The 17,874-nt window shown below is 35.0% G+C and overlaps 1 protein-coding gene across 3 annotated transcripts in view; it reads right to left on the bottom strand.

Moving 5' to 3' along the window:
• LRPPRC (leucine rich pentatricopeptide repeat containing) overlaps window positions 1-17,874 on the bottom strand; it is a gene marked incomplete at its 5' end in the record, with an annotated part of 86,634 nt that overhangs the window by 31,117 nt on the left and 37,643 nt on the right. For all 3 annotated transcript variants that reach the window (XM_084203270.1, XM_084203271.1, XM_084203272.1), the window contains 4 exons: window positions 6,773-6,879; window positions 7,501-7,625; window positions 15,180-15,384; window positions 17,025-17,110. In XM_084203270.1, coding sequence (XP_084059396.1) covers window positions 6,773-6,879; window positions 7,501-7,625; window positions 15,180-15,384; window positions 17,025-17,110 — 523 coding nt within the window. The remainder of the gene's footprint in view (window positions 1-6,772; window positions 6,880-7,500; window positions 7,626-15,179; window positions 15,385-17,024; window positions 17,111-17,874) is intronic.

The following is a 17,874-nucleotide window of genomic DNA, read 5'->3' as shown; positions in this document are numbered from 1 at the left end:
TTTCATGTTTGATAATGAGGGCAAGTACTCTAATGCAGTACTGGACTATCAAAACTTATGAGCTGCTCCACTGCAAGTCATGCCTTCAAAGCCTACTCAGCTAAAGTGTATTTGATATTTTATTTGCACTGCCAGATATTTAGTAGTGGATAGATGCCTGCGCATCTATCCTCACTAACTATTCTCTGAGACTGATGAAAATTCAATCTAATGCTCTCCTTTCTGCCTACAATCCTACAATCACACAAGGTAGCAACTAGTCAACTTCTACTAGGTCAATTTCGATGTAAAAAGCAGCAGCAGTTCACAGTAAGAAAATACAAAGTTTAGTCTTCACTGGGAAAGTTTGTACTGTTTATGGCTTTTTTCTTCCTACATATGTATTTGCTTCAAAGCTTCTGTCAGTTTCACAGCTTGCTGGCTTTACCAATGCAAGTATCTGTTGAGTAAATACTCATAATTTTATTTATTTCATTTGAAAGAGGAATACATGCTGCTATGTTAGGCAAACATGGAGAAAAATGGCAGGCAACTGATTATTTTACAAAAATACTAAAATAAAAGTAGGATAGAGTTCTACAACTTTATCATTCCTCAAAACAACTGAAACTGATGTACATTTAATCACTGTTGGAATATCCTACATTTACCAGTAGTTTTCCAAGATAAATTATGCAGTGAAATATTACTACAAAAAAAAAAAAATCAGTAGACATTCCCAACAATAACTGCACTGGAAGAAAAGGTGACACAAAAAATACACAAGAATTCTGCTTAAAACAAACTCTTCAAGGTTATCCTAGACTCAAAACAGAGCAAAAATTTGCTCTCGGCCTTGTAATGTGGTTTTACAGTGTATGATGAATGAAAAAAAAAAGCATTATAAACCTCTTCCTTCTACCACAAAGTCCCTGGAGCTAAGAAAAGACTCACAGATCTTGCCATAATCCCACAGTCTGAACACATTACTGCCTTCCTTTTGGGAAGGAATTTTTTCAGTAGTCATCTCCTTTACCAAATTTACTTATTTGAAACATATTCCTTCCCTGCAAGAAAGGAATACTTAAGAACTTCTAAACCCCTTTTTAAATTAAGCTACATACATTGATGCATGGAAAGAAAATCTAAGTTCACTAATAACTAACTGCATCAGAGTCCAGTTTCAGAAGAAGTAATGGTCTTTTTGGACTAATAGGACTCAATAGCAATAATTTTAAAAATTATTAGTTTTCTTGTAATTATAGGGCTTGCATGCTTAAAGGCTCTTTCCCCTCCGTTTCAGTTGTATACAGTTAGTCTAATAAAAGCTATTACACCACCTACAAACTATTCCTAAATCTCAGATCACCATTATCTAATACAACCCTGTTCACAAACATTTAAATTTTGTTTTAATCACCTCCACTCTTTTCTCAACAGGACCAAAATTAAGCCTTTGTAAATAAATTCCAAGACTAGATATAACCATCACTAAATTACACATAACTGATGCACCCCCTTACTCCCCCAACCCTGCTGTCACAAATTAAGAAAGCATCTTCTCCTGGTAGTTCATCTCCAGCATAAAACCAGCAGGATGCAATTTTATGATGCAGACTCTTAAAAAAAGCAATCTAGATGAAAGAAGGTTGTAATCTCTCAATATCATGTAGAAATACTCTCATTGTTTTTATGGCAGATTAAATCCAATGGCAACTGGTATCTTGAGGTCTGCTGACAATGAATGTCACAATTCTTTGCTTAAATCTATTTACCTCTTAAATTAACTTGACATCTGTTGATAGATATATTCGTGTACACTGACCTCACCCAAACCAGTTCTTTCATCAGGTCCCAGACTGCAACAGCAAATGCCTTTTCTTACATTTCTCCGCAATGGAACACATTTCATTAAGCTATTTCACAACCATTTGATCCTGAATTCTTCATACTAATGTCTCGACATATGTAGGATACAGTATGATAAATGTAACTATTAAATATAAACAACATATTTAGTATGAGAGTAGATGAAGATAGTATCACACTTGGTTAAAATTTGGTTTAAAGAATTCTGAAGCCATGCACTGTTCTTGGCCATTTTCAAGGAAGGCTCCTCTAGTGGAAACAAAATAGGTTGAACTTCTCCCAGAAAACTCTGCCACACAGTTCTGAGATCTTGCCCTGTATTCCAATCTTCTTTGCCTTCATCTCCAGCAAAACCAAAACCACAGCAGGAATGAGAGCTTTTACTCTTTCACTGAAGGAGCAAATTAACAGCTGTTATTTTAACAGCCCATGTGATTTGATCTAGAAAAATTTCAAAAAGCATCTGTGGAACAACAGGAAGACAGTGGAACACTGCTACCAACTCCTGCTTCCTATCAGGGGGATCTGTAAGCTCCCAATTAAAAATCCAAGTGACCTGATACATGATCCTGAACAGGGTGCTTGTTTTGGTTTATCCAGGTAAGTATTTTGCTGTACAATGAAACTTCATTTAAGGTGCAATGATTTTATTGATACAGCACAGAAATGGTTTAACATCAGTTTAGTACCTTGCCTGCTCAGTCACAGGAATGAAGTGTTCATTTCTGCTTATGAAAACATGGTTCAGACTTTCAGTAAGCAGATTTATAGATGGGCTTTGCTTGACCCTCTGCTGCAGAACTGCTACAGTACTGAAAGAGATACAAACCTTTTCAGAAAAAGCCAAGAGTGGAGATGGGCTGCATTACACACCGATTCAGTGGGTATTTAAATAGCTGCATTTAGCATGAGTAAATGAAAGAAAAGGGGTGGGTCTAGAAATATTCAATCATCATGAATGCAAAACAGCTGCAAATTTTGAGATCCTAGTGAAAGATTCAGAGATGACCAAAATATTAAATCCAACCAAAATGGCAGACATCAATTATATTTTAACTACTGTAAGTAGTGAAATCTGTAAACCTCCAAGCAGCATGAAAACAGAGTAACAGGTGAAAAGGGGAATTAATAAATTCCTCCAAGGTGGTGTAACATTTCCTTTTTCACCTACTCTTCTGGATGACCTTCCAATTAGTACAGATATTAAGCACCTGCTTAATAAAGTGGCAATCAACAGCTGAGTAAACAGAAGGAAGGGACTTTTAACTGTCCAGCCCAGGCAACAGGTAAGAAGTTGAGAGATCTGGTGGACTAGGCTCTAAAATATTCTTTTACCTTTCATATACCAGACTTACAAGACCATAAGGGCAAACAATTCTTCTAGATTCTCTCCACATAATTATGTAAGACCTCTCTCCAGGAGGAGATCTGATTAAATATTTTTGAAATAAAAAATATTTCAGTGGATAGGTAAAGTATTTTTTAAAACATACTTTTTTCCTAATCCTATTTATTGAAAATTCACATCTCTTTCTTTTAGCCTACATTTCTTCTAATGTAGTTTAGTTTAGTTAAAAGCAAAACATACTGACCTAATTTTCTTCCTTTTTTCTTTATGAAAAACAAAATTCAAGGACAGAAGGTAATTAAGCTGCCTTTCTAAGTAAGGGAAAAAATTCTAAGTATCCAGAGCTAGATTTGATGACATAGAAGTCATGCTGTGCCAATCCAAGGGAAAGCAAGCTAGTATGTGACCTTGTGGTAAGGGGCAAGAAGAGAGATGTGCCAATTTGTTTTGACATGATCATCTTCGAAGGACTAAAGACAAAAGCTAACTTATCAGTTGAGGTGCAGTTAAGAAGACTAAATCATGTCTGGATGTACCCATTGGCAGAACTGTTTTTCAGTGTAAAGCAAAACAGCACCTACCAGCACAACTTTGGGGGCTCACAAATCTTGAGGCACAGCCAGAATAAAATAGACTTACATTTTACAGAGTAGCCAAGGCTACCTTCTCTGTAGCTCTTGCCTCTGAGGACAAGACTTTCGAGTGCTTAAGAAGGCAGTTCAAGAATACTGCAAACTGTTACCTTGTCACACAAACCCCATGGTGCCGCAGGAACAGCATTTTCCCCACAGCCTTCTCAAACACAGCTCCTCTTCCAGTCAGCACTGCCTCAGAAGAGACTCCCACTACCAAACTACGACGTGCTTCAGTCTAGCTGTTCTAGCATGGGTCAGACAAATTCTTTGCCTCATCTCCTTTGTATTTACCTTTCACTGCTACTCACACTCTCATTCTCTGGTTAGTCTTGCTTTCATTCCACCAAGCAGATAAGGCCCAGAGCTTTCAGCTTTCCCGTTATTTCCCATAACATGATCCTGCATATATATGCATTCACAACACATTTGTAGCCAGACAATGTAACGCACACAAGTCTGACCTGATTTTTATAATCTCACTCAAATCTTACCCTTTGTCCTTTCCCAGCATTGTCACCCACTTTCATTTTACCAAAGATTTGAGATTTAAGAGATATTTTTTTCATTCCTGGGGCTTTGAGTTCCAAGTTTTTCAAAGGAGCACTTGTCATTAAGTTTCACATAAGCATCTAGTATATCTCTAATTTCTAAAAATAGCAAGAGCAAGCAGAGGTAGTGGTCTCCAATGAGTAAAAATCCCATTTAAGCAACCATTATCCTCCATAGTCGTAATTTCCTTAGCTCTTAAAGAGTTTTCTTTCCAGTTTTATTACTATCCTTTTAGATACTCTTTATTAATTCCATAGATGTTTTCAAATCACTAAAATTAACTGACCATCATAACCAGCAATACTTGATTATAATATATGCCTAAAGGTACATGCAAACAGCATCTAAAAGAGAAAACAGCACCAACTGATCTCCTTCACTGAGTATTATTTCACAAGCAAAGAAGATAGAAAAATAATCTGATATGACCATTAAGAGAAGTAATTTAGTCACAAACTCCACTGGACTAAAGAAAAGAATACACCTACACCTCATTTTACATACATATATATACATATACATATACACATACATATATATATATATATTACATACACACATACACCATTTCACATTATACTGAATAAGACTTTCACTTCCCAACAAATCAAAAAGCAAATAGAACTTGCTTATGTTTTAAAACAATACGAACTATATTCTTCTTCAGCAAAATATCAACAATAAGATTTCTGTCCTCCCCTTTTGGAAACAATTTCTTTGAAAACACTTAACATATTGCTACATAACAAAAGCATATTTAAAATATTATGCACCATATAGTAATTGATTTTGTGACACTTTTTCTACTAATAAAATATATGCATACCATTCCTAGAAAATCCCCTATTAAAAATTATGTAATTTAAACCAGCTCTTCCACCACAGCATAAACAAAGCTCTAATTCATTCCTCATAGAAGTTAGAAAAAAAAAATTTAACTAGCATAAAAGGTAGGAAAACTTCCATTTGATCTCCAGATACTTGGTGTTCACATTTATGCCTAAACATTTGTGGTTATTAGTAACTCATGATCAACCACCAAATACTGAATACCTGCAGAGAGAATCTGGCATGTTTTAAGGAAATGACAAGCGTTTCAGTGCCCCAACAATTTGATAACTTGCTTATTATCCTATTCACAATTGCTGAGCTCCAGACCGCAACAGGAATTCCTGGAAACTAAATGCCAATATCAAAGAAAGAGCTGCTAAATCACATGATGTAACATTAGCTCATTTAGCTTTAATTTTACTTCCAAATCTCAGATTTCATACTTTCACCTCCTATATGCTTTAATCACTGTAAAAAGAACTCAACTCCTCAGTGTCATCTGCTGTCAGACACTGATATTTCTGTTCTTCTGTATTGCAAGATTTGAGCTCCAAAACACCCTCTCAGAACAAAAATACAATGTTTCAACACTGTGCTTAGCAATATCCACACACCCCACAGCAGGACAGTATTGTTCCACCGCAGACAAACAAATAGACCTTCAGTTAAGATTTTTTAAATACAAAAATTCCATTAGGCAATTCAAGCAGAGATAGCTGGGTTTTCAGATACTCTGAGGTGAACTAGGAGAAAACACATTCTTTGTCTCAGGAAGGAAAAAACCCCCCAAAATTTAGGTTAGAGTTGTGTACATGCGTAACACAAAAATGCTGAGGACATTTTTTACTTTTTCTGCAAGATGCCTCCTCCCATACATTAAGTGAAAAACTTATGCAGCATTTTAAAGACATACAACAGCGTTAAGAAGAAAAAATAATCACAATCTGGGCAGACTCTGCAGCTGCCCCTTTGACTTATCAATTTCAGTAAGCACAATTTCAATCAAGTCTAGATAAAATATACTAATCCTAAATAGACCAAGTTTGTCACCTACCACTTCTTGTAAGCTGCTTACTATCCTGAAAAAGGGAGAGAGAGAAGAAATGCTAAATTAAATGCCAAACAGTAGCAGACAGCGCTTGTTTGGCTGATTAACTTGTAGACAAGCATTACAAATAAATCTGAGCATGGTCTGCAGCAAATTAAATTCCAGTGCTTTTAAGAACAAAGAATTCCTCCGGAAAGAGGATTAGCAACTTTACACCCAGGAATGCCAGTTTAATTTAATTGTTCCACAATCCGATATTTAATATGCAAATATCATTTTGATATATAAGAGCAAATTTGAAAAAGTGAGGAAACAATTTCAATGTACAAGACTACTGTCTCTCTTCTGAACTGTAATTATACAAAATAAAGCCGGCCGAGGGTTTTTTATTACTGGGATTGCATTCTATTAATGTGAATCAGAACAAGACTAATTAAAGGTTAAAAACTTTAAATGTTTCTAATTAAGACTCTAAATAGCTGCACGATTAGAGTACTATAGTTAAAATCCCACCTCAATGACCTTCTTGGCCTCTTTGTATTTTCCTGTTTGCAAGAAGGCGAAGAAGAGATCGTAAAGAGCCATCATGTCACCATGCTCTCTGCTTATAAAATCTGAAACTAAAGACAGAACAAAACTCATTAATTTACTCAATATATTGAAGCATTTCGATATTTATGTCAGATATTCTTAACACAAATATTTTCCAAGCCTCATAAAAGATAAACTATAGGGGGATAATTTTGAAACAAACAGAAAGATTATAACACATGACACAATTTGTTGCAGCTTTGTGGCTGACTATATTTAAAATGTTTTTCTGCACTACATTTTGAGCTATATTCAACAAAACAGACTATATTGGCATGCTCTCCTCATAGAAAGTGAGGATACATGGTTTGCGAACTGCACAACTATTTGAAAAACAGATGTATTGTTTTGTTATTGTGATGTGTTACTATTAATTTACTTCTTAATAGTAACATATATAGCTAGAATGAGTATTAGAATAATCTTGGAGAGCTCAATGATTATGTATTATACAAACAGAGCTGTTCCATGTTTAAAATTACAATCGATTTTTCAATCTGAAGAATGCAGGCATCATATTAGTGCTTTGAAATTAATATACAAGACAAACTTTTTTTTTCTTTCAGCTGAAACTATATACAAATCCTGAATGAAAAACCCCCAGAAAACACTTCATATTAGTAGACAGCATTTGACTACATGCAACTAACCCTTTTGCAGAAGATCAGCATCTCCTTTTTCTACCAGTTTACAGTAGATGTTATGAAGTTGAAGAATTTTACCATACTTCTTGTAACAGCTGAAAAGAGCTTCCAGAGCTGCAGGCATGTCATCCCTTGTGAATTGAAACAAAATAAGAATAAAAACATTCTGAGCAGGAGCAATCCATGCTGAAAGCACTTTTAATCCTGAAAATTTCACAGAAAATTAATTTAGCAGTCTATAATCCAAGCGGTTATTCCCCCCTCAAGTCTCATTGTTTTTGACTCCATGACCACTGTTTACTACAAATTAGCCAAAGGTGTGAATGTTCCTCAAGGTCAGATGCACTTAACCTTTCAGCAATATTCTTAAGTTATGTCCTATCCTGAAAAAACCCAAACACCATGGAAAATTCACTTAAGTGTTTAACAGCTTTATTTTTCTCATTTTTAAGCAATACCATGTACACTCTATTACCTCTCTGTCCATGCTTAGGCATTTCCAATTACTATCTTCACAATTAGTCCACAATATTTTGTTTCAGTAGAGATCACCAGAGTTAAGATAACCATACCTCATTAGATTGCTTTACACTGTTTTTACACCTCAACAGAGTCCCTGTAAATAATCTTTTGATGTCCACTCCATCACAATGGAAGGGCTATAGCATTATTCCGTTCTATATGAAAATCAGAATCCAACAGATATTTCCTACTTTAAAAAATACAATTTTTGCAGTTAATTCAACAATATAACATGGTACCAAAATGTGTTTTATGCTGGCCTACCCACGTCAGACACGGCACTAGTGTAAATCCATGTAATGTTAAGTAAGTGTACAAGATGGCATTAAATGCATTTCATCAGGAGCCTTTGAGCAGCAAATAGAAGTAACACACAGAATATTTCCATTTATGGTACCTAAATCCTTCACTGAGTTTTCCCCTATGTACACACTATTAACACCTTCAGAAGTATACATAATTAAAACGCAGAAAGTCATAAAAACAATCACAAATGACAACAAATACAAAATCTTCCATACTGTGTAACTTTAATCATCTGCTGCAGACCTTTTTTTCAAAGGGTTACAACCCAATCTCGAAACAAAACCAAACAAAACAAAGCAAAAACCACCAGAAACACTGGTAAAACAATGTGTCAAGTTATTCTTTGAAGGGCAAGGTTTAAGCTGAAACAAACCAAGACCACACACACAAAATGTAAGTAGCCACGCAGTCAGTAAGACTGCATTTTAGATTTCAAGAGCTTTATTTGATGTAAGTTACCAAAGGGAAAAAAAAAAAAAATTAAAAATCACTTAACAACAGCAGCTGAAAGGCTGACTTGAAATAATGATTTAACATTCTTAAGCATGATGAAAAAGTTATTTTTCATCAACAAAATCTTAACAATCAAGATATTACCGTTAAAACAAGCCCAATTCAGATGTCCTCTCTTCACATTGCATTTCTTGTGCAGCACAGATTTTGCTTTTTCAAAGAATAACTAACTAAACTCCCATGTACGGCTATCATTATCTAGGCTAATATTTTTTAAAATTTTAGTAGTAAAACAGAGAAGAAGAATTAATTTTATTCAGTAATACTGGCATTCTTTAAAAGAACCTAAGATGATGGATTTCTACCTTATCCCCCTTACTGAGCCCTGTTTACAGTGCATCTTCTGGCACCCCATGGAGTCATTTGAATTTTTGTCATTTGGGGTGAAGACTAAATTACAGGTTAATTTCAAAACTGCAAGTAGATGTTGCAGGCTAGATTACTGTCATAAAAGCGAAATACTATGGTAGTTACCATAGTCAGATATAAAGATTTATATAATCAGTATTTTTCTCCTGCTTTAGATGCAAGTTCAGTTAACATCTAGAAAAAAACCAGTTTTACAGAAAACTACTCAATTTTCTAAGGAGGCACAACAACATTTATACATTCAAATTAAAGTTTGCAGTGATAAATCTAGCTTTACAGACTGATGCTCAAACAGCTATAGTATTGTCTCGGCTGTATTCCTAAAGGATTAAAGTGACTGTTTTTAGGTCAAAGCTATCAATAAATGAATGAATAATTGCAATGTCATTCAAGCAATAGCATTAACAGTTTTCTAGTCTCTACATGTATACTTCTGAAGGCATTAATAATGCACATGCAGAGAAAAAAAGTCACCGAAGACCTGAGACAAAAATAAATTGAAATACTGTACCTGTTACTGGGACCTACTGCTCAAAGAAGCTGACTAAGTTTGTGTTTAAAGAGTACTGTATCTTCCACACTGATGTACAACTCTTTTTAATCTACTAAAATCAGATATATTTGTTAAGTTGCACTCAATGCATCAACCAGTCATCCACAGTTTACTAGAGAATGGGGTTTATAGAACACATAAATACTAAAACTGGCAAAGGCAAATATAAAACAATAAAACGCAGAGAAGTTCCGACTTGATAAATTGTTGGTACCACTACTGCAAAGAGAAAATGATCAAGCTTATGCCTGTACTTAAGCTTCTCTGATTTAGCAATCTGCAGTATTGTTTAACTGCCACAAACTGCAGTTAATTCCAAGTACTAGCAGCTACTTTTGTAAGCAGTTTTTACAGACCTTTTAGAAAATGAAAAATAAGGAACTCACTGTAGGCATCAAATTTCAAGCAGACATAACATTTTAATATGTTTCTTGAAACAATTATAATAAAAAGAGCTGCACAAAAGAAAATTTCTACATTTTAAGAAAATGCTATTTAGACAATGATTTAAACTAAAACTGCTGCACATTTGAAAGTATTTGGGAGTCTTTCTGTAACAAGTTATGCGTGTGTCAAACACCCTTTTATCCTCGCAAAGGATACTTACTACTCTAAGACATTAAAAGCCTTGTCTAAAATTATTATTTAATTAATATGGTTCTAGTCAAAAAGGGGAAAAAAAAGCCCATATATTCATAGCCATGTTGGAAAAATCGTATTTTCAGGATCAGTTTGGAATAAACAGTAATTAAAGCGTGAACACAGACGATCCATGCTTCATTTTGAGTTGGCCAGATACTACAGCTTTAAGTCACTCACAAATATTATCTAGACCTGTTCCACTTAAAGATTAGGTGTATTTTTCTGGCACTTTGAAACTTGCTCTTTTAAAAAAGAAGATACACTATAATTTTTGAATGACAGAAGAAGCTGCAGTCACAAAGCCTTTGTGCAGCCCCAGGAAAGTCCTATTTTGGCATTATTTTCCAGCTGAAGTTCAGGTTAAGACACCAAGTTTTTTGATTCTTTTCTGTTTAGAATGGCTACAAAGTCCAAGGTATTATGGGTCCAATCTTCCAAAATATTTGTGTGGGCATTTTAATCACACAAAGCTATCTGAAGAACCAAAATTACTCAGGTAGTGGAATGTTTGCAGGATTGACTGTGGCAGGACTGGCTATACCATTCCCTGATATTTCAGCCCCCCTCACTTTCAACAAGCCACTCCCCTCTTCTTAAAGAATGCAGCACTAAATCTAACGCTTTTACTTGTAATAAACAACTTTCCCAACCAGAGAGTCTGCCTGATAAAAATAAGACTCCAAATATTGATTTTAATTGGAATGAAGTGCTGCAACATTATGCATAAAGCTTTAGTGAAGTGGCAATTTACCTAAGGGGTTTACTGATTGAAAAGCTCTCAAACCTGAAATCACTAGAGAGGTAAAAAGAAAAAAGGGACTCTCTGGGGTGGGGGTGGAGGGTAGCCTGGTAAAACAAATCCTTCTCTACAAATCTGAAGCAGATGTTAGTGTAGAGGGAAGTCAATTCAGCAAGGTACAATCAGCTTTACAAAAATTATTCTGTAAAAAGAGAACAGGCTCTTGAAAGAGCTAAATGTGTTTCTGTTCATTTGCTGTACTAAGGAATCTTCAAGGAGACTGGTGTTGCAATTACAACTAATCCTCCCCAAAAAATTAACTGTGTTGAAGGCTTTGTAATTTCCCTAGGTACAATTTAGCTGTCACTTACTTTAAAATTTACTCAAACATGCGTTCCGAACAGCACTAACTTCACATGTCAAGTGCTTTCCAGCCAATTGAGTCTAAACTGGAAGTCGGTGTTAAACAACTGAATGATTAGACAAGATAGCTCATTTCCCTGCTCTTTTGTTCAGAATAAAATGCCACATTTACATTATCAGACTCAACAGGATTTTCTGACAGAGGGAGAAAAAACCCTAGTGAACACTGTCCATAGCAAGCACATGAAGCCTGTCATTTACCAATCATCCTTCAAAAAGCAATAGCCATGAATGTAACTTAATTACGACCCAATGATCCTTGACGAAAAATCATCTTATCACTGTCCTGTCCCCATAGGGCAAATGAGACACTTTTGTCCTTTGGCACTGATGATGCTAAATTCCTAATTGCAATAATGGAGTAAGAGAGCCAAACATCCCTAATTTCATTGCAACACATTAAGGAGTTTTAATACAATATTTGAAATAAAGCTGCTAAAAATATTGGGAAAAAACCTCTCCTCACTAGAGACATGTGTCCCCCACTAAAAATACCACTTAATTTACAAAGATGTCTGTTTTTACAAGTGTATATAAAAGTCAAATAACTTGTAAGTGCTGCAGAGTGATCTCAAAAAGAATCACAGGTGATTTTAACTCTGTGAAAACAACAGAAGGAAAATTGTCAAGGCACTGCATTCATGCTCTGTCTGCTACATAAGAAACTAATCAAAATGGGTTTATATGAGATTAATGACAAATGAGCACACAATGCTCTACTGGACAATGCTGTATTAAAATACATTCACCATTTTGAAAGAAAAACAATCCATCTTTTTATCATTTAAGATACAGGTATTAACAGCTTGTGTTCCCTAACTTAAAACACAAAATAATTTACTCATATGGTCTGTAATATAATGCTTTCATAGTTTACCTGCAAATTTTCTTCCCTCTGCTTCAGACAACTTTTTATATCAAGAATTAGTACATTTCAAACCTGAAGATTTTTTTTTTGTTTCTTCTCTCAAAGATGAGTTTGTAGAGATCTTAAGCCAAAACCACAATCCTTAAAAATCTTAATTTTTACGTGGTGTAGGTATCCCAAGTTTTTCTAATTATCAGCAGGTGGAAGAACTGGTTCAAAAGTAAGACATTTTAAGACAAAGTACAAGTTCTTTATATACCTGCAAGTTTTTCTCCACAATCTAAGGAAGGTTTATCACATTATATAACAGACCAAGACCATATGGACTGTCTCAATTTTTAATGTGATTTTCCCATCTTGAGAAACTGTTCAAGGTCATAAATAAAAATCACAAAATTTAATGCAGGGAGATAGTTCCTTACTCAGTGTGAGAAAAACTGCAAGGTAAGCATGGGTTCTTTCTCTAGTTACTTCAGTTAAATACTTCCAAGAATATTAAAGGCAGAATATCCATTCTACTATAATGCTGACTTTTGTAAAGTTATGCTGTCCACCACCAACATTTTTTTCTTTTCCATGCTCTGTTCAAAACTTTTAAGTTACATTAGGACTTAATAAGAACTTAAGAATATTCAGGACTGGAAGAAAGGGGTGGATGAAAACACTTTATACCTCTAATTGTTGAAATCTTCAAAAGTGAATCACATATTCCTTTACAAGCAATTTAAAAGTTTGAAGTAAATTAAGAAAACAAAACACTAGTACGACCACTACTGTGGAACATTTTAAAATACCCCAGAGCTTATTTCAGAGGCATGCTGATGACCTGCAGCTAAATGACAACACTTCAGCATGACACTGGAGCTGTAGGATGGCAAACAATAAGGACCACTACTGAAAGAAATGACTAACACTTATTTCAGTCACTCATAACTTTCAAAATACTCTTAGCATATCAAAGAAAAACAAAGCAAATCCCAAAGCACAACACCTCCCCCTTGCCAAAAAATAAACACCCCAGCAAAAATGCAGTTATTCCTCCTAAGGAAATTATGCAGGAAAAAACCTTCCAAATTCTGTCTACCATTAGAGAAGATGCAGTCTCTCTACCCATAAGGTAGTAAAAATCCATAAGATATTAGCTTACTTTCCTTTTACTTATATATATGAATTATATTGGCACCTCTACAGTTGAGGACCAATTACTTCAAGCCATACAATTCCACAGTCTGGAACTACTTTCTCTTTCATGAATCTAGTCTCATCAAAAGTTCCATTATTAATAGTAAACCTCCAACTTTTTATAAAGTTTTCCCAAAAACTTATAATCCAAAAAAAAAAAGTGTAATCAAAATAAAATAACACTCATTACTGTCCCCCTCTTCATCCGCACATGATCACACCTTTATCTACACCATCATACACTGCATCTCAAGTGAAAAGAGCTGAAGTAGCACAGGTACAACTTGCATGTCAATGTGCATAAAGCAATTATGCAAAATGCAGCTGCTCTTATGCACACTGCAAAGCATATCAGATATTTTTCCGACACATTAGTTACATATGACTGCAGTTAAATTACTTTCATAAACATCTGCCTGGCTTGTGATGCAACCAAGAGAGAGTCACTGACTGAGAATATGTACACTATATTCTTAACTGTTGACCACTCACTAAAACACTGTTTTTAAAAGAGAATGTGCACACATCCACCAAGAGTTAGCTCTTGCTCAAGAATTTTCAATACAGGAATGTTATACAGACCTTGCATACCCAGAATACCTACAAGAACTAAAAGTCCCTACATGGCTGACTTATATGATAATATGAAAATTAATTTATTTCATAGCTATTATATTTATGCCAATAGCATTTTGCTTACATGAACCAAATGTAAAGAAATTGATTCATAAACTCTAGCTACAAGTGTCGAAAATCCAGGAACTACAGAAGTGACACAAAAAGAATAATAAAAGGAATCTGCATATGGTAAAGGAAAAGTGACTCTTGACTTAATTTTAAAAGGTGATTATTATAAAATTCATATGCATGTTAACTCAAATAGCCTACACATCATAATGAAAACTTATGCAAAGTAATAATACACATGGAATTAAAGATACTTCCCAACAGAACGCCTGTACAAAATTCCTTTTCTCTAATATATGGTACTACAAGTATATATAGGCAAAACCCCTCAAACATAACAGACCAGACAGTATTTTCTTTGAATTTTAAATTCAACAACACAGCAGCCTACTGGCAATGATATCAAATTACTTGAATTACATGAATTAAAAATACTTCAGTATTCAACAACCGCCCTGCAACTCACCTGAGATATACTGCAAGGCACAGCAAAATAATGCTGTTTTGATGTGAAAACATGTTCCACTTAACCACAAGAGCTGAGACTGCACCTATCATGCTCTGAATAGCTATCTTGTCAAACAGACTTTAGAACAAACTAATTCTTAAGCATATTCCAACATATAGCCACTTCATCTCCGATGTGCCCGTAAAACACAGCTGCTGTTCCCAGAGATCATGACATGATGTCTAGCTGATGAAAAGAGACTTAGCTAAATGAAGAAAACATATTTGTTCATTACTGCTCTAAGATCATTTCAGTAATTGCATGTGCGTGAGCACTTCCAGACACGTATGCGCAGCTGTGAATTGCGCACACAGGTCATAGAACACATATAAATATCATAACTTGGTTCATCTGAAGCCCAAGCATAGCTTACTTTTCAAGGTGAACTGTAATCAGAGGGGCATGAAGGGCAGCAGTTTGTACCATCCCCAGGTTTGCAATGGCATCGTGTAATCGATTCACTGTTTCAACTTCACCTCGCATGGCAGCAGCATTAAGAATGCGGAGAAAAGATGCAACTGTTCTGCCTGAGATAGGAACATCCTTCTCTTTCATCTCCGTTAGAATGTTAATAGCATCTACAATGAAACAACACAAAAGACCCTTAGGTAATTTCATGTAGGGAAAACAAACTGCTATTAAAACAGCATTTCAAACCCAGCAGGAATGTAAATTCTGGTGTATAATGCCGATTTCAAGTTAATTACTACTTGCATTTCTAAACGAGACTACAATTATAAATCCACAATAGCATGGTTTTATCATTTTCCTGCAACTTTGACTACAAATTATAGATAGGAACTGTGTGCCCACTCTGCACCACATAACCCTGCACAGCCTGCCCTATAGCTGCAAGATTCTACTAAATGGATGCTTTTATCGTTCAATGCTAACATCTGCTAAATCACTCCATTGTTTCTTCAGCAGATGGCTTGTCACGAGGCCAGATAATAAAGATATGTTTACACTGTATATACAGCCAGACTAATGGTCTGATACCGATAGGGCCTGTTTGCTGTGTCGATACTAATTAGCCAAGGAGAGCCAATGAAAGCTTTCTAACAGACTGCATGTTAAAACATTAGGTTCATTAAGCTTCATTAGTAAGGCGGAAACAAACATTTTTGTATATGGAATAAATGCATTTTTATAATGTTCTTAATTACTGCATAGACAGAATGTTTCGACCACTTTACATTTGGCTACATTTCTGAATTATTTTATTTTCTGAGGGACATTTATAGTCTTAAAAGCAAGCTCATATTTTCAAACTGCTTAATGTAGAGGTGGACATGATCTGATTTATTATGATTTGGACAACATCAGCTTTGTTTATTATTTTTCTAATAGTAAGCTTAATAAAAGGCCAAGACAAATTTCAAAGGAAGATGTTACATGAAAAAAACTATACTAGCTTTTTTGTTTTATTTTACAGTATTTTAAAAAAAAACATTAAATTTTGTGTCTAGGCTTAGACCATGTTTTATAATGTTAGTGTAGTTGTTACTCTACCAAATCATAGAACTCAATATTCAGATTCATCTTTTAAAGCTAATGACAGTCTAGAGTTCTTTTCAAAGATCAACCAGACCATGTAAACCACAGAATTATATTAGACTAAATTACAAAAATGAAAGAGCTAACAGCTTAATGCAAACATCTAGAAATATGAAATACACAGTTTGTAAAACACTCATTAAAAAGCCAAAAAATTTCCAGGCAGCTTACAGATTGAATATAAAATTCAATAGCAAACAGAAAAAAGAATAGTAAGAGAAAAATATATACTTTATGAAAAGTTCCTTTTTTTTTTTTCAGCACTTGGCTCTTATAAGAGGGTTATGTTTATAGGTTTTATGTTCAGCCTTCAGACCTTCTTAAGCAAAAACAAAGCCATTAGTCTAGGCACATACGCAATTTGTGCCATAAGTCATGATCTTCAAACTCAATCCAAACAGCAATGCTAATAAAAACTAGCTGCAGAAATGCAAAAAGCACTGAGCTGTGCAAATGTAAATGACAAGCTTGCCAATCCATTAAAACTAATGGCCTGCACTGTCCAAGCATCTCTGGTTGAATTCACATGCAAATTTGTATGCAAAATGTTCAAGCACTTTTCAGGACATGATATACCATTAATATCAAGTCACATTTTTATTCTCGAGGCAAGATACCTTTATTATATAGCAGAAACACACAATGAAAGCAAATGGATTACCTTCCAGTCTACCATGCTTTCCTAAGACTTCTATCAGTGCTACGTACTTTCCACTGTCAAGAGCAACAGGTGAATTCTTAGGGAAGCTGGAAATTAAAGCATTAAGAATTTTATCAACAGAGGGTCACATTTCATAGCTTCTGCTTAAAGGTTTATTTTCAAAAGTACATAACACAGCAACAGCACCAAGAGCTAAAAATGATAGTAAGTCTTAAAGGAAAAATCTGATAGAATTGAAAAGATGCATCATTAGAACATGATTTAAAAATATGATCCACCTTCCCACCCTCAAAAGCCAAAGGTTATGTTTCTGAGAAAGAGTCAGATGGCTTAATTATCTGGTAGTTATTGCATAAAATAGGTTATTTTTCAGAAGCCAGGGAAGAAAACGGTGCAGATGACTGGAACAGGGCTATATTCTTTTTGACACAGAGATTGAAACTATTCGCCTAAGTTAAAAGCCACTATTTTGAAGTTTCTGCTATGCATTGTTTCTTTTCTCTGGAAGTACTAAAAGTTAATTCCTTCACCACTGTTTCTTTCTATAACAATCCAAAGAGACACTTTTTTGCAATATGAGGCTACGCTTGAGGCAGATTGGTAAAAATGTGTTACTGCAGTGAAACTCCAGCAGAAGACTGAATTTCACTTCCTGCAAACTCACACTAGGGACTATGTGAGAGCAGAACTGCATTCAAAGCCAATACACAACCCTTATTTGTAGAGGGGCAAAATTCTTTATATTCACAGCTCAATCATTTCACATCATTTCTAACACTAGCAAGGTGTAATGAGCACCTGCCTGCCAACCTGCTGTAAAACCTAAGCAAGTACTTCGTGGGTGTATGTG

Source organism: Fringilla coelebs (assembly GCF_963513975.1).
Source record: "Fringilla coelebs genome assembly, chromosome: 3".
NCBI classification, from domain to species: domain Eukaryota; kingdom Metazoa; phylum Chordata; class Aves; order Passeriformes; family Fringillidae; genus Fringilla; species Fringilla coelebs.
Note: the sequence above shows the minus strand (reverse complement) of the source record. Positions and strands in the feature narration are given on the sequence as shown.